Here is a 15,977-nt window from a genome sequence, read left to right on the forward strand (position 1 = left end):
TATTTCAAACACCACAGAAGCTGTCCCTCAGAAATCTCAGTCTCAGGCAGCATCCTCAAAGCACCAGCAATGCAGCTGCTGTTCAGCCCTCTCAGTACAAAACTCAGCCGGGTTTAGTTCATCACTCTGCTCACCTGCTCCATTCCTTTGCACACAGAATCCGAACCCCCAAGTGTTGCCTCCCCTTTTGTGGGCACAGGAGAAGCAGCTCCCCATGCCCAGCTTTGGCCTGGAGATGTTTGATCAGCATGTTCCTGCAAAGGCAGCCCAAGGTCAGGGAGCAAATTCTCCCTCTCCCAAACATGGTAGCATTGCACATGGAGCAGAGCACAATGTGGGAAACCAAGCCCAGGGGAAGAATGAGCCTTCAAGCAATGCCGAGGCCTTGAAACTCCTCTAACTCTTCTTTCCTGACACCACAGGCTTCTGTTCCAGAGGAGCCTGAGGCTCTGAAGAGGCAGCCAAAGCCCAATTTACCTGCTGGCCACATCTCCTGGGCACAGTGGATAATCCAGGCCTCTCTCTCTTCTCCTTCTCTGCTGATGCAAGTGGTTCCTTAGATTCCAGACTGGTCCTTGAGCCACCTAACAGCTGCTCCTCTTGTGCTCCAACAGCCTGCTGGGTGTTCAGAGAGGAGATGATGCCCATATTTCAAACACCACAGAAGCTGTCCCTCAGAAATCTCCATCTCAGGCAGCATCCTCGAAGCACCAGCAGTGCAGCTGCTGTTCAGCCCTCTCGGTACAAAACTCAGCAGGGTTTAGTTCATCACTCTGCTCAGCTGCTCTATTCCCTCCCATACGCAATTCCAAACCCCCATGTATTGCCTCTTCATGTGTGGGCACAGGAGAAGCAGCTCCCCATGCCCAGCTTTTGGCCTGGAGCTGCTTTGAACAGCAAGCTCCAGAGCTGGATCAGTCATTCTGGGTGTGCCAGGAATCAATCTGGCAGTCAGTGGCCTCTGGCTGGAGCCAGGCAGACAGACAAGGCTCTTTACCCAAGCAGGCCTGCACTGACAGGGATAGAGACCCACCTCTTCAGGGGAAACATCTCTGGAATAATTCAGGGACACTGGAGTGGACTGAAGGTCAACGTCTCTGCCTGCCTGGATACAAGTCTTTCCCTTCAGGGAGCCCAAGTGTTTCTTCAGAGACCCTCTGGCAATTTTACACTTGTTCAGTGCAGCACTCAGAGTGCTCCCTCTTCCTTCCTTCAAAGCAGCAGTCCCATGCTTCAACTCTTCCTGCATGGCTTGCTTTTCACTGTCTAAGTGTTGCATTCTCTCCTGCTGACTTTGCATGTTGAGTGCATGCATTTGATTCTTCTTTTCCAGATATCTCATCTGCTGCTGGTACAATTCCCTTTCATGCTGCCAAAACAGGGAGAAAAAGGGTCACTCATTCCCTCTCTCACTTTGCTTTTCATACCAGATCTGGACTCCTGCTGCAGGGGCAGGCACAGACTGCCCCTCTCTCTCAGCCGCTCAGCATGCTGCAGAGCTTTGCTGGGCCCCCCTCCCCTTGATGCTGCATCTTTCCCAGCTCACTCAGCCAGTCCCAGCTTCCCTTCTGCCCTTGCCTGACCTCCTGCAGCTCCACTCCAGGGCTCCTTTGGGGAGGAGCTGCCAGAACTGCAGCCAGGATTTCAAGTGCCCGCTAAGCGGGATTCAGGCAGTGCCACGAGGATGTGCTCTCCATCAGGGAGGAAGGGAAGAGCAAACAGCCGCAGCCTTTCATTCCCTGGGGCTGGGCTGACAGCAGTGCTTTTCCACCTCTCCTGTGTAGAGTTCCCATGGCTCCATGCCCCAGAGCCCCACTGCCCTCTCTGGGAGCAGCAATGGCCAGATCAGTCTGTCATTCTCTGCTGCCACTCAGGACCAGTTCTCCCCTTGCAGGCACACGTCCTGCTGGGGATCAGACCTTGGCTTTCCTCTCCTCTCTCCCCACTGGCTGCTCTCCCATGGCCAAGGCCAAACACCTTTCTATTAACAGCAAACTTGGGACTCTCCCCCCTCCTTCCAGATCCAGATATTTAGAAAGCTGAACATGGCATTGGACACCAGGAATTCCCCAAACCATGCAATGTCAATAGGGACACTGAGGACATTGAGAACTAAGGGTTCTAGAGCACAGAAGCCCAGCAGGGAGGAAAATCAGCAGCCTCAGCATTAACTGGCTTTGCCATGACTACAACATCTTCTCCTCCTTATTCAGTAGAATGCAATTAGAAAAGTTTAACTGGGAAAAGGTGCTCTTTAGAACTATGAGCACAAGGTCCAAACATAGCTAGGAAATGGCCCTTTATGGCATCTGCCAATCTCACCAGCACATCCTTCCTTTGCTTCTCCAGGATTTCCAATTTCTTCTTCAGAGATGCCACCTCCTGACGAAGAGCCACAGCCTCTTCCTGCCTTTCAGTGGCCTCTTTTTCCAGAGCAGATTCTCGAGAAATGTGCTTGACTTCCTCCTTCCACCAATCTGCAGCAGGAAAGGGGAAAGGAGAAGGAGAAAGAGGCAAGCAAAGCAAAGGCAAACTGATGTGCATCCTGCAGAGACAAGAGCACTGTCTTCTCTAACTGCCTGTGGTTGCCAGGCACTAAGCCCACAAAGGCTCCAAAGCTGACAGAAATGACAGAAACTTCCAGGCACAGAAAAAGGCAGGAATGAAAGGGGCAAGGATAAGAGGGATAGGAGAGTGTGTTTGTTCTTGTCCTTGTGCAGAGTGAGCAACTCAAGAGAGACAAAGCACAGGGGATGCCTGTGCAGCGCTGCTCCAGAGAGGCCAATAGCCTGGAGGCTCTGGCAGGGCCTGGAGTTTGGGGGAATGGAGCTGAGGCATCCAGCTACAGCTCCTCAGCTGGTGAGACAGCATGGGGCAGTGAGTGGCAGAGGAGAAGCTGTACCTTGCTCACTTTCATCCAACTCCTTCTGCAGCTCCAGATTGTGGGCTTTGAGGTTGTCTCTCTGAGCTTGTGTCTTCCTCAGCTCCAGCTCCACAGCCTCACACTGTATGGCCAAGGCAAGAGCTTTGTCATCAGAGCTCTGGAGCTTCACACGCAGCTCAGACACCTCAGCCTGCAGCACGTGCACAGAGTCCCTCAAAGAGCGTTCTCCTGCTCGAGACTCCTCCAGCTCCTTCAGCAGCTGCTTCTGTCGAGTTGCTTGGGAAGCCTCCATCTGCAGCACTGCATCCTGCAGGGCCCGGATCTGGAAGATGGATGCACAGAGCCTCAGGGACAGGGCTGCTCCTGAGGCTGCACAGCGGGCCACAGGGAGAGCAACGAAGGAGAAATGACTTCAAGCCAAACGCAGAAGGCACAGAAGCAAGGATGCCAATGGAGACAAATGGAGAGAAAACAGGGAAAGGGAGGCAATGGGCATCCTTGGGCTGCAGCTCTGAACAGCGGCTGAACTGGCTGTGCTGGAAGTGCCCTGCCCAGCCTGCCACAGCCACCTCTGTGTCCCCACATTGCTCAGTGCCGGGCACAGGCACCAACTCTGTCTGCGACAACACTGCCAACAGAGGGACAGAGAAGCTCCAGAGGAGTCTGCTGCTGCTTCTCCTCCCACATTTCCTGCTGGGACCCGGGAGAAAATGGGGGAAAACTTCTGCAGCTGACACCAGATCCAGGCTCAGCCTCAGGGTGCAGCAGCAGCCCCGGGCAGAACACGGCAACTGTGGATGCTGCTGGCAGGGGAAAGAGGTTGGGGCCTCCAAGGCAAAGGTGCTGTTGTGTGTCCCTGGAGAAGAGGATGCCACTGCACAGCTTACCTGTGTGTTGAGCTCCCGCAGTTGTCCAGCGCGGTTTGAGGAGAGCTGTTCGGCCTGCTGAAGAGCAGATTGACACTGAGACACCTGATTTTGCAGTGCCAGGTTCTGTTCTTCCAGCGTTCTGAGGCACACATTCTTTTCTTCAAGAGACAGAATCAGCCTAGAAGGAAAGCAAGCAACTCATTACTAAATGATATCACCTTTTATCAACTCTTAGGACTCACACCACCTCAGGGGGAAACTGCTCTGCCTGATGAGGTTTCTCTCAACAACTTGGCTGTTTAGACTTGACTGTTCCCCCTGCAGTCCCTGACCAGCATGTGCCTACTCTGCTTTTGTCCCAGAATGAACAGCGAGTTCCTGCCTGCATGCCATACGTTCTTTTCAAGATGGGAATGTGAATACAAACCTAACAAAGTCTTGCAATGAAGACATTAGGGGAGAGGAACAATTTTCTTCTGACTAACCAGGCTCCAAAGCAGGGAGGCTTGGTCAGCATGGAAGAGACATTTCCTTCCCCCATCTTACACATCCAGGTAGCAGGAGCAGCACCCTAGAGCCAGGGAATCTCTGGCAAGTTCCCGAAGATTTACCAGCACCCATCCTACTTTCAGCTGGAGAAACAAAGGCCAAAAGGGCAACTGAGGCTTGGAGCACAACCTGATGGAAGATGCAGAAGGCTCCAGGCAAGCAGGAGTGCCCTGCCTTTGCTTTGTCTTCTTCTTGGAGGAAGAATCCTGTGGCACTGAAGCCTGGCAGGATTTGATCGGCTACATGAGCCCCCCATAGCTTGGTCCTGTTCCTTGCATTCTTTGCACAGTCAGAAATGCCTGTGACTGTGCAGGGTGGCAGGGACCCTGCTTGACCCCCTGCAGGCAGCGGGGGACATTGGATGAGGAACCATGCAACAGAGACATTCTTGTTTCTGGGCTGCCTCCAAGGCCCAGCTGGCCTAGAGCAGCACTCAGGGCCTTAAGATGGTTCTGCCCAGAAAAAGCATCAGATGCCAGGCTGATCCAGATCCCAAAGGCTTCAAGTTACAGGATCCAAGGTGGAGCTGATGGATATATGCAGCTCCTTAAAGTGCACCTCGGGCAGTGTCAACACACCCACCTAACAACACAATGACCCCTAGAGGGAAAGGGCTACCCCCAAAGCCTTTATCTTCAGAAGAACTCTATCTGAGGGCTTAAAAGAAAAGAAAGTGAAACTCAACATCCAGACAATGAGAAGTGTCTGCACGGAGAGTTAAAATCAGCCACTTAAAAAATGCTGCCAGAGTCCCTGGCAGGTGCAAAGATGGCAAAGAGGGAATCCATTCAGCACCATGCAGAGTCCCACAGGCTTTCATTTACCTGGCCTTTTCCTTCTCTAGGGCATTGACAGAAGCCTGCAATTGTGAATTTTGCGGTGCCACTTCTTCCCATTGACTCCTTTCCCTCTCCAAGTTCTGCAGATGCACTTGAAGCTCCTTGTTCTGATGTTGTGCCTCCTCCAGCAGCTTCTGGGTCTGCTCAAGCTCCAACTGCTTCTGCCTGGACTCTTCCTGGGCCTCCCTCACATCTTGCTGGGCTCTCTGTGCAGTCCTTTCCTGGCACTCTTGGGAGGCTGCCAGCTGAGATGTCAACTCTGCCACCTCCAGTCAAACAGAACAAAGCAGTCAGAGGCTACAGCCACAGCTTCTCACACTCAGCCACAGCACAGGCTGTGAGCAAAGGTAAAGGACAACTTTCCACTCCTCCCTGTCCTGAGAGTACCAGATTCACAAAGGATATGGACAACTTGTTTCAGTCTCTAAGTGGCCCACCCGCAAGGGCACCTGAGAAAGCACCTGCCAAAGCAAGGCTAGCAAGAAGAGGCCAGCAGGAATCCATGCTGCTGTTTGCTGGCCAGCAGCACAGAGGACTAGCCCAGCTGTCCAGAGCAGCAGCTGACATTCAGCAGAGCACTGAGTGTCCTTCAGAGCAGCTGCCATGGAGCCCCCAGAGCACGAGACAGCCCCAGGGCTCACCCCAGCAGCTGCTGCTCTGCCATGGAAAAGCAAGAAGGCCACAGACCCCTCGCTGCATGACTGCAGTGCCACTGCCCTTTCACTCACCTGCTTTTCTAGAGCCTCCCTCTGCTCAAGGAGGAGATTCCTTTCCTCTTTGAGGCCTTGTAGCTCTTCCTCGTGCCTCCTCTGAGCTGCCTGGGCTTCACTGTGAGCTTCCTGCAGCTCATCTTGCAGATTTGCCTTGATGGTCTGGCAACAAAACACAGAGCAACTTCCTTGGACCTGCCCTCACACTCAGCTTTTTCCACTTGCTGCCTCAAAATGCCATTCCCTCAGCTGCTTCTTTTGGCTGCTCTACCCAGCTCTGCTTCCACTGCAAGCCTTCCTTCCTGGGGCTGAGCTCTGGAGCTTACCAGGCTCTGTGCTCCCAGGGCCTGAAGCAGCCCTTGCTTCCTCAGTCCCAGGAGCTGCCTTTTGTGCCCTTGTCACTGCCCTGCCCTCTGTTGCCTGCCTACTCACACTTACCTGCCCCTTCTCCTGCTGCTCTGTCACCTCCTGCCTGAGCTGCTGCACCTGCTGGCGGGCTCGGCTGAGCTCTCCCTGAGTTTGGAGCAGTGCCTCTGATAAAGCATTCTTCTCCTTCTGCTCTTCCAGCAGGACCTGCACAGGAGGAAAGAGCAGAGGGCTTCACGCTCCTCCTGCAGCATCCGTGTGGCAATGGGCAAAGACTGATGGGCTCACGTGCTCTCAGAGCACTTGGCTGCTGCTCCCCTGGGCCACTGCCTGCCCTGGGGGAGACACAGCTTCCCAGGAAGTGACTTAAAACACAGCCCAGAAGACATCTCTGCGTTACTGTTCAGAAATACTCCAGGCAAGCCTTTTAAAAGATTTTTCTCTTGTCAGCGTTCCTGCTGCACCCTTCCCATGCCCACAAAAGAAAAGTCCTACAAACTCACCTTGGCCATGAACATCTACCAGTACACACCAAAAGGGCAGCAGAAGGAGAACAGTGAAGATACCCTGAGGTGCATCTTAGAACAACAGAGCACAAGAGCAGCACAAAAATCTCAGCTGACAGCTGATGTTTCTGCCTGGCTTCCTATGAGAGGGCTCATTCCTGGGGCCAAAGACAGCCCTGTTCAGCTTTTACCTCCCCTAATTCAATGCAGGAGACACGGAGGGCATGCTCCACACAGCCCCATATCCTGCCATCTCCCACAGCTCCAGCCTTGCAAAAAATCACACCAGCTCTCCTCTCACAATCATTACCTCTTGCTTGGCATTCTCAAATCTCTTTAGTTCTTCTTGTTGGGCCAGCAGGGTGGCAACTTTCTGCCTCATCTCAAACAGCACCTTCTTGTGCTCCTGCTCTCTCTCTGCCTTCTCTTTTTCCCATTGCTCCAGCGTCTCCTCCATCTCTGCACGGTGCCTTTCACGCTCACTTGCCTGAGGAGGGGAGGAAAAATTTGCAAGATGAAGCCCCAGGCAAGCTCCTGGCTGAAAGATGTGAAGCTCCATCCCTCCCACAACCCCCAACTGGAAAAGACAACAGCACTGGCTTTCTGCACTCCAGAAGCTGTGTCCTGTCAGGGAATTCAAAAGGAGGCTCAGCAGGTGCAAGAATCACAGACTTGTGGAATCTCTTCTGCTGGCAAAGACCTTCCCAAGCACCGAGTCCAAGCACTCAGAGGAGGAGGTGTCACCTTCCCCTCTCTGATGCCCCAGTCACAAGGACTGAAGGACCAGGAACAAGGGGCCTGTTCCATTTGCTTCCAGCCCAAAGCTAATCCCTCTGTCCACCATGGAAGCACAGGGAGAAAGGAAACGAGTTCCCACGCCTGCAGCCAGCAGCACTGTTGGCATCTGCTCCACGCTGGCATCTGCTCTGTGGCAGGTGGCACTCGGGGATGATCCTGCCCTGGGCTGCCACGCTTTGGGTTGGCACTGCCCAACCTGCTCTGGAACTCCTCTTACACCCTCACTGAAGCCATGGCTGCATTTACTGTCCCAGCACCATCCTGGGGGCCTTCACACTCCTCCAAGTCTCAGCTGCTGGCTCTGCTGCCCGGCCCAGCAGCGGGAGGCCTCTGGCAGAGGATTGCTGCCCTTTCACACCCTCAGCCTCTGCTTGTGCTGCACCAACCCACAGGGCTGGCTTGGACAATTCAGAAGCATATGGTCCCCTACCAGGTCTTGCAGGAGCTTCTTTATTTCCAGTTGCTGAGCAGTTCCCTGAAGCCTGAGGCGTTCCTGATGCTGCTGCTCTGCCTGCAAGAGCTGTTGAGCTGTGTCTTCCTGTTCCTGCCTCCTGAGAGCTCTCGCTGCTTCCAGCTCACCTTGCAGGCACTTCACTTCTCCTGCAAACATGACCAACAGCAAGATTCACATTCTTGACTGACTTTACAGACCACAGGCCCTTTCAGAGCCTCCAGCCCCACTACTCCTCAGAAGTTCTGTGGACAGAGACAGCTTTACAGGGTGCTCAGCTTCTCTAGTCAGGGGCAGCAGCACAAACAAAGCACACGAGGTTCTCACCTTCTATCACCACTTTGTCCTGTGTGACTGTGAGCACTCGAGCTTCCAGATGGTTCCTGGTGATCTCCAGCTGTGATATCTGCTGCTGAGCAGCAAACAGCCTGGATTGCAGGCTCTCCTTTGCTGACCTACAAGTTGCAAAGATGGACAGACATGAGTTGCTTGCTCCAGACACCCACAGCCGGTTATTCCAGGACGACGTGGCTCAAGATCCCCACGCCTGAGGATGGAAAATGGCTCAGCTGGAAACTCGTCCAGCGAAGGCACATCTGGGCCATTTCCAGAGCAGAGCAGGGCCTCTGAGGGACTGCCCAGGCCTTCCTTATGGCCTGCCCTAGCACAGGCAGCCCAGCCCAACTTGGCCTCAACAGCCAAACCTTCACTTGCTGCTCCTGACCTATGACTCTGGGTACCTGTGCCCAAACAGGCTGGAGCAACAAGCAAAAGCCCAGTCCCTGCTCACAGCCCTTCTCTCATCAGCACTTCCAAGCTGCTCTGCAGGGGGACAGAACAGACTCTTGTCCTGGCTGACTCCTGACTTTTTAATGCTCTTGATAATGGACAGAAAGGTACATCATCTTCCAGACACCCGGGATTTAACGAGGCTTCAGAACTACTTTGCAGATACAGTAAAATCTCATGGTCGTGGCAGCACCTGTGAAAAATCAGATCACCCTTTTGTCTGAACAACAACTACCTCGATGCAGAGACTGCAGTCTCAACTCTTGCAAGGTCCAGGAGTAGACTTGCTGCCTTTATTTGAGTGTTGCTGAACAAGCAGGCAGTAGCCCAAGGGACTTGTCCTTCTTTACACAGTGAGAGGGACCATGCAAAGGCACCTTGGCAGGTTTGGCAGCTGGGTGCCCACCAACAATCAGCAAGAATGCCCAGAGGCTGTTGAGAATTCCAGAGAGCTTTCCCTGCTGCTCTCTAACCAGCTCTACATCCTGTCCCACACTTCTCAAGAGTGTGCTTGGAAGCAGAAATGCCTCAAGATGGTCAGCAGGAGCCTCTGGCTTCACCCTGAATGGCAGCGTGCTACTCCCAACGGGCCAAGGTAAGAGCCTGGAATGCTGAAGATGAGGCTTCCTGGTCTGAAGATCAGGATCATGTCAAGCGACTCAGAAAGGAACGAGGGATGTTCAATGCCCAGAACGAGGAACCAAACCCAAGAGAAACTTGAGGTTTCACTCAGCATCTGCATGGTTCAACTACTCCTCAGTTCAGGGCTGGCTGGATTGCTTTTGACATCCCACAGGAGTGTGCTCGGTGGCACAAACAGGAGCCCAAGGCTCATGAGAGCTTTGTTGGCTTCACATGACAGAAAAACAACCCTCACATTGTGGCTTTTTTTTTTTTTCCCTGAGACTCTTCCATATTGTGTCCACGGAATGTAAAACCATCTGAAAAGTTTCAACTCCCGGCCTTTACCTGGTCTCCTCCAGCTGCCTGGCAAGGTCTTGTCGGAGCCACTCGGTGGCTGCCAGTCGGCCCTCAAGGTCAGCCTTCTGGGCCAGCAGCTCCTCCTCTCGCCACGCCTGGGCCACTTCATGCCCTTGGCCAGAGGCTTCCTGGCTCAGCAGCTCCAGAGACCAGCTCGATGACTCTTCTTCCTCGGAAACCTGCAAGTGGGACAAGGTACAGCTGGAGCCCTTCCTCGGGAGCCCTGTGCAGAGCCAGCCAGTGCCACCTCACAGGCAGCCAGAGGACAAGGAGCACCTGTGCCCTGGCCTCAAAGTTTCACAGCATCTGCCCCATGCTGCTCTGATAGCCTGGCCTGCCAAAAGCCTCTGGCACTGTTCCCTTGGAAGTGCTGTGGCAGGCCCTGCTGCCTTGCCCGGGCCCAGACAGCTCCTTCCCAACAAACATCCCTACTGCAAACTCTGTGTTGTCACCCAAAAACACTGCATCTTCCACAACTGCCAATATAATTGACTCTAAGCACCAGCTGTGCTGAACATTTTCAGCCATTACTCCAAAACTCAACTGGCATTAGTCCATCACTCTGCTCACCGGCTCCATTCCTTCCCACACCCAATCCAAACCCCCATGTGTTGCCTCTTCATGTGTGGGCACAGGAGAAGCAGCTCCCCATGCCCAGCTTTTGGCCTGGAGCTGCTTTGAACAGCAAGCTCCACAGCTGGATCAGTCATTCTGGGTGTGCCAGGAATCAATCTGGCAGTCAGTGGCCTCTGGCTGGAGCCAGGCAGACAGACAAGGCTCTTTACCCAAGCAGGCCTGCACTGACAGGGATAGAGACCCACCTCTTCATGGGAAACATCAATGAAATATTTCAGGGGCACTGGAGTGGACTGAAGGACAATGCCAGTGTCTGCCGGGATCTTTTCCTGCAGGATGTCCAAGTGTTGCTTCAGAACCCCTTTGGCAAGTTCACTCTTGTTCAGTGCAGCACTCAGTACTTGATTGTTGTCCCTCAATTTCTTCAAAGCAGCAGCCTCATGCTCCAAATCTTCTTGCAACTCTTCCCTCTCCACTTGTAATTCTTGATTATTTCCCTTATGATTGCTCATCTCAGGTGCATGCATTTGATTCTTCTTTTCCAGATATCTCATCTGCTGCTGGTACAATTCCCTTTCATGCTGCCAAAACAGGGAGAAAAAGGGTCACTCATTCCCTCTCTCACTTTGCTTTTCATACCAGATCTGGACTCCTGCTGCAGGGGCAGGCACAGGCTGCCCCTCTCTCTCAGCCTCTCAGCATGCTGCAGAGCTTTGCTGGGCCCCCCTCCCCTTGATGCTGCATCTTTCCCAGCTCACTCAGCCAGTCCCAGCTTCCCTTCTGCCCTTGCCTGACCTCCTGCAGCTCCACTCCAGGGCTCCTTTGGGGAGGAGCTGCCAGAACTGCAGCCAGGATTTCAAGTGCCCGCTAAGCGGGATTCAGGCAGTGCCACGAGGATGTGCTCTCCATCAGGGAGGAAGGGAAGAGCAAACAGCCGCAGCCTTTCATTCCCTGGGGCTGGGCTGACAGCAGTGCTTTTCCACCTCTCCTGTGTAGAGTTCCCATGGCTCCATGCCCCAGAGCCCCACTGCCCTCTCTGGGAGCAGCAATGGCCAGATCAGTCTGTCATTCTCTGCTGCCACTCAGGACCAGTTCTCCCCTTGCAGGCACACGTCCTGCTGGGGATCAGACCTTGGCTTTCCTCTCCTCTCTCCCCACTGGCTGCTCTCCCATGGCCAAGGCCAAACACCTTTCTATTAACAGCAAACTTTGTGTTCTCCTCCCTCCTTCCACATCCAGATATTTAGAAAGCTGAACATGGCATTGGACACCAGGAATTCCCCAAACAATGCAATGTCAATAGGGACACTGAGGACATTGAGAACTAAGGGTTCTAGAGCACAGAAGCCCAGCAGGGAGGAAAATCAGCAGCCTCAGCAATAACTGGCTTTCCCATGACTACAACATCTTCTCCTCTTTTTTCAGAAAAATGAAATTGGAAAAGTTAAAATGGAAAAGGATGCTTCTTAGAAATATGGACACAAGGCCCAACCCTAGGTATAAAATGGCGCTCTGTGGCATCTGCCAATCTCACCAGCACATCTTTCCTTTCCTCCTGCAGGGTCTGCAATTCATTCTCCAGAGAATGACGAAGAACCAAATCCTCTTCCTTCACAGCAATGGCATCATTCTTCTGGGAATTTTCTAGAGAGATTTTCTGGTGTTCTGCCCTCAACATTGCTGGAGGAGGGGATGGGAAGGAGGAGGGGAAAAGAAAAGTCAAGTTAAACTGATGTGCATCCTGCAGAGACAACAGCACTGTCTTCTCTACCTGCCTGTTTGCCAGGCCCTAAGCCCACAAAGGCTCCAAAGCGGACAGAAATGAAGGAAACTTCCGGGCAGAGAAAAAGGCAGGAATGAAAGGGGCAAGGATAAGAGGGATAGAAAAGTGTGTTTGCTCTTGGCCTTGTGCAGAGTGAGCAATCTAAGAGAGACAAAGCACAGGGGATGCCTGTGCAGCCCTGCTCCAGAGAGGCCAATAGCCTGGAGGCTCTGGCAGGGCCTGGAGTTTGGGGGGAATGGAGCTGAGGCATCCAGCTACAGCTCCTTAGCACAGACACGGAGCCTGAGAGGCACCAGCTGTGCACGGGATCAGCCCTAGCACAGCCAGAGGGCACTGCCAGCCACAGCACCTTTCTCAAGAGAAAGCTTTCACTGGCACGTGGATGGAGAAATCTCCTGCTGGCTGTTTTTCTCCTCTGCCATCTCTGGGCACTTTTCCTCTGCGAGGCATCAGTGAGATCCCCACAGGTCAGACAGCATGGGGCAGTGGATGGGAGAGGAGAAGCTGTACCTTGCTCACTTTGCTCCACCTGTTTCAGCAGCTCCTTATTGCGAGCCCTGAGATTGTCTCTCTGAGCCTGTCTCTTCCTCAGCTCCAGCTCCATGGCCTTACACTCTGTGGCCATGGCCTCTGCTCTTTCCTCAGAGCTCTGGAGCCTCACACGCAGCTCAGACTCCTCAGTTTCCAATTGCTTCTGTCGAGTTTCCAAGAAAGCTGCCTTCTCCTTCACTGCCTCCAGCAGGGCCCAGGCCTGGAAGATGGATGCACAGAGCCTCAGGGACAGGGCTGCTCCTGAGGCTGCACAGCGGGCCACAGGGAGAGCAACGAAGGAGAAATGACTTCAAGCCAAACGCAGAAGGCACAGAAGCAAGGATGCCAATGGAGACAAATGGAGAGAAAACAGGGAAAGGGAGGCAATGGGCATCCTTGGGCTGCAGCTCGGAACAGCGGCTGAACTGGCTGTGCTGGAAGTGCCCTGCCCAGCCTGCCACAGCCACCTCTGTGTCCCCACATTGCTCAGTGCCTGGCACAGGCACCAACTCTGTCTGCGACAACACTGCCAACAGAGGGACAGAGAAGCTCCAGAGGAGTCTGCTGCTGCTTCTCCTCCCACATTTCCTGCTGGGACCCGGGAGAAAATGGGGGAAAACTTCTGCAGCAGAGACCAGATTCAGGCTCAGCCTCAGGGTGCAGCAGCAGCCCCGGGCAGAACACGACAGCTGTGGATGCTGCTGGCAGGGGAAAGAGGCTGGGGCCTGCAAGGCAAAGGTGCTGTTGTGTGTCCCTGGAGAAGAGGATGCCACTGCACAGCTTACCTGTGTGTTGAGCCCCAGCAGTTCTCTTCTATGCTCAGAATAGAGCTGCTCTGTCTCCTGAAGAGCAGATTGACACTGAGACACCTGATTTTGCAGTGCCAAGTTCTGCTCTTCCAGTGTCCTGAGGCACACATTCTTTTCTTCAAGAGACAGAATCAGCCTAGAAGGAAAGCAAGCAACTCATTACTAAATGATATCACCTTTTATCAACTCTTAGGACTCACACCACCTCAGGGGGAAACTGCTCTGCCTGATGAGGTTTCTCTCAACAACATGGCTGTTTAGACTTGACTGTTCCCCCTGCAGTCCCTGACCAGCATGTGCCTACTCTGCTTTTGTCCCAGAATGAACAGCGAGTTCCTGCCTGCATGCCATACGTTCTTTCTGAGATGGGAATGTGAATACAAACCTAACAAAGTCTTGCAATGAAGACATTAGGGGAGAGGAACAATTTTCTTCTGACTAACCAGGCTCCAAAGCAGGGAGGCTTGGTCAGCATGGAAGAGACATTTCCTTCCCCCATCTTACACATCCAGGTAGCAGGAGCAGCACCCTAGAGCCAGGGCATCTCTGGCAAGTTCCCGAAGATTTACCAGCACCCATCCTACTTTCAGCTGGAGAAACAAAGGCCAAAAGGGCAACTGAGGCTTGGAGCACAACCTGATGGAAGATGCAGAAGGCTCCAGGCAAGCAGGAGTGCCCTGCCTTTGCTTTGTCTTCTTCTTGGAGGAAGAATCCTGTGGCACTGAAGCCTGGCAGGATTTGATCGGCTACATGAGCCCCCCATAGCTTGGTCCTGTTCCTTGCATTCTTTGCACAGTCAGAAATGCCTGTGACTGTGCAGGGTGGCAGGGACCCTGCTTGACCCCCTGCAGGCAGCGGGGGACATTGGATGAGGAACCATGCAACAGAGACATTCTTGTTTCTGGGCTGCCTCCAAGGCCCAGCTGGCCTAGAGCAGCACTCAGGGCCTTAAGATGGTTCTGCCCAGAAAAAGCATCAGATGCCAGGCTGATCCAGACCCCAAAGGCTTCAAGTTACAGGCCCCAAGGTGGAGTTGATGGATGTATGCAGCTCCTTACAGTGCACCTCGGGCAGTGTCAACACACCCACCTAACCACACAATAACCCCTAGAGGGAAAGGGCTTCCCCAGAAGACTTTGTCTTCAGAAAAACTCTATCTGAAGGCTTGAAAGAAAAGAAAATGAAACTCAGCATTCAGATAATGAGACGTGTCTGCACGGGGAGTGCAGAACCTGCCATGTAGGAAATGCTGCCAGAGTCCCTGGCAGGTGCAAAGATGGCAAAGAGGGAATCCATTCAGCACCATGCAGAGTCCCACAGGCTTTCATTTACCTGGCCTTGTCCTTCTCTAGGGCATTGACAGAAGCCTGCAATTCTGAATTTTGCTGTGCCACTTCTTCCCATTGAATCCATTCCCTCTCCAAGTACTCCAGATGCACTTGCAGCTCCTTGTTCTGATGTTGTGCCTCCTCCAGCATCTTCTGGATCTTCTCAAGCTCCAACAGCTTCTGCCTGGACTCTTCCTGTGTCTCCCTCACATCTTGCTGGGCTCTCTGTGCAGTCCTTTCCTGGCACTCTCGCGAGGCTGCCAGCTGAGATGTCAACTCTGCCACCTCCAGTCAAACAGAACAAAGCAGTCAGAGGCTACAGCCACAGCTTCTCACACTCAGCCACAGCACAGGCTGTGAGCAAAGGTAAAGGACAACTTTCCACTCCTCCCTGTCCTGAGAGCACCAGATTCACAAAGGACATGGACAACTTGTTTCACTCTCTAAGTGGCCCACCCGCAAGGGCACCTGAGAAAGCACCTGCCAAAGCAAGGCTAGCAAGAAGAGGCCAGCAGGAATCCATGCTGCTGCTTGCTGGCCAGCAGCACAGAGGACTAGCCCAGCTGTCCAGAGCAGCAGCTGACATTCAGCAGAGCCCTGAGTGTCCTTCAGAGCAGCTGCCATGGAGCCCCCAGAGCACGAGACAGCCCCAGGGCTCACCCCAGCAGCTGCTGCTCTGCCATGGAAAAGCAAGAAGGCCACAGACCCCTCGCTGCATGACTGCAGTCCCACTGCTCTTTCCCTCACCTGCTTTTCTAGAGCCTCCCTCTGCTCAAGGAGGAGATTCCTTTCCTCTTTGAGGCCTTGTAGCTCTTCCTCGTGCCTCCTCTGCGCTGCCTGGGCTTCTCTGCGAGCTCCCTGCAGCTCCCCTTGCAGCTCTGCCTCCACACGCTTCCAGGTCATCTGCAGCTGAGCCATCTGCTGCTGAGCAGCAAACAGCCTGGATTGCAGGCTCTCCTTTGCTGACCTACAAGTTGCAAAGATGGACAGACGTGAGTTGCTTGCTCCAGACACCCACAGCCGGTTATTCCAGGATGACGTGGCTCAAGATCCCCACGCCTGAGGATGGAAAATGGCTCAGCTGGAAACTCGTCCAGCAAAGGCACATCTGGGCCATTTCCAGAGCAGAGCAGGGCTTCTGAGGGACTGCCCAGGCCTTCCTTATGGCCTGCCATAGCACAGGCAGCCCAGCCCAACTTGGCCTCAAC

General features: G+C 53.6%; 1 protein-coding gene across 1 annotated transcript in view; it reads right to left on the reverse strand.

The window, feature by feature from the left end:
• Positions 1 to 6,875: 6,875 nt before the first annotated feature.
• The window catches only part of LOC139599313 (trichohyalin-like), a 60,691-nt gene continuing 51,589 nt past the window's right edge, over positions 6,876 to 15,977 (reverse strand). The window contains exons 35-46 of the mRNA XM_071446516.1: positions 15,517 to 15,736; positions 14,774 to 15,054; positions 13,418 to 13,577; positions 12,612 to 12,852; positions 12,090 to 12,149; positions 11,853 to 11,998; positions 10,564 to 10,899; positions 9,731 to 9,921; positions 8,300 to 8,427; positions 7,952 to 8,121; positions 7,034 to 7,210; positions 6,876 to 6,881 (exon numbers count right to left, since the gene is read on the reverse strand). Coding sequence (XP_071302617.1) covers positions 6,876 to 6,881; positions 7,034 to 7,210; positions 7,952 to 8,121; positions 8,300 to 8,427; positions 9,731 to 9,921; positions 10,564 to 10,899; positions 11,853 to 11,998; positions 12,090 to 12,149; positions 12,612 to 12,852; positions 13,418 to 13,577; positions 14,774 to 15,054; positions 15,517 to 15,736 — 2,116 coding nt within the window. The remainder of the gene's footprint in view (positions 6,882 to 7,033; positions 7,211 to 7,951; positions 8,122 to 8,299; positions 8,428 to 9,730; positions 9,922 to 10,563; positions 10,900 to 11,852; positions 11,999 to 12,089; positions 12,150 to 12,611; positions 12,853 to 13,417; positions 13,578 to 14,773; positions 15,055 to 15,516; positions 15,737 to 15,977) is intronic.

The sequence above is a fragment of the Agelaius tricolor genome, unplaced genomic scaffold (genome assembly GCF_023055355.1).
Source record: "Agelaius tricolor isolate 1412-34295 unplaced genomic scaffold, bAgeTri1.0.p SCAF_23, whole genome shotgun sequence".
NCBI lineage: Eukaryota > Metazoa > Chordata > Aves > Passeriformes > Icteridae > Agelaius > Agelaius tricolor.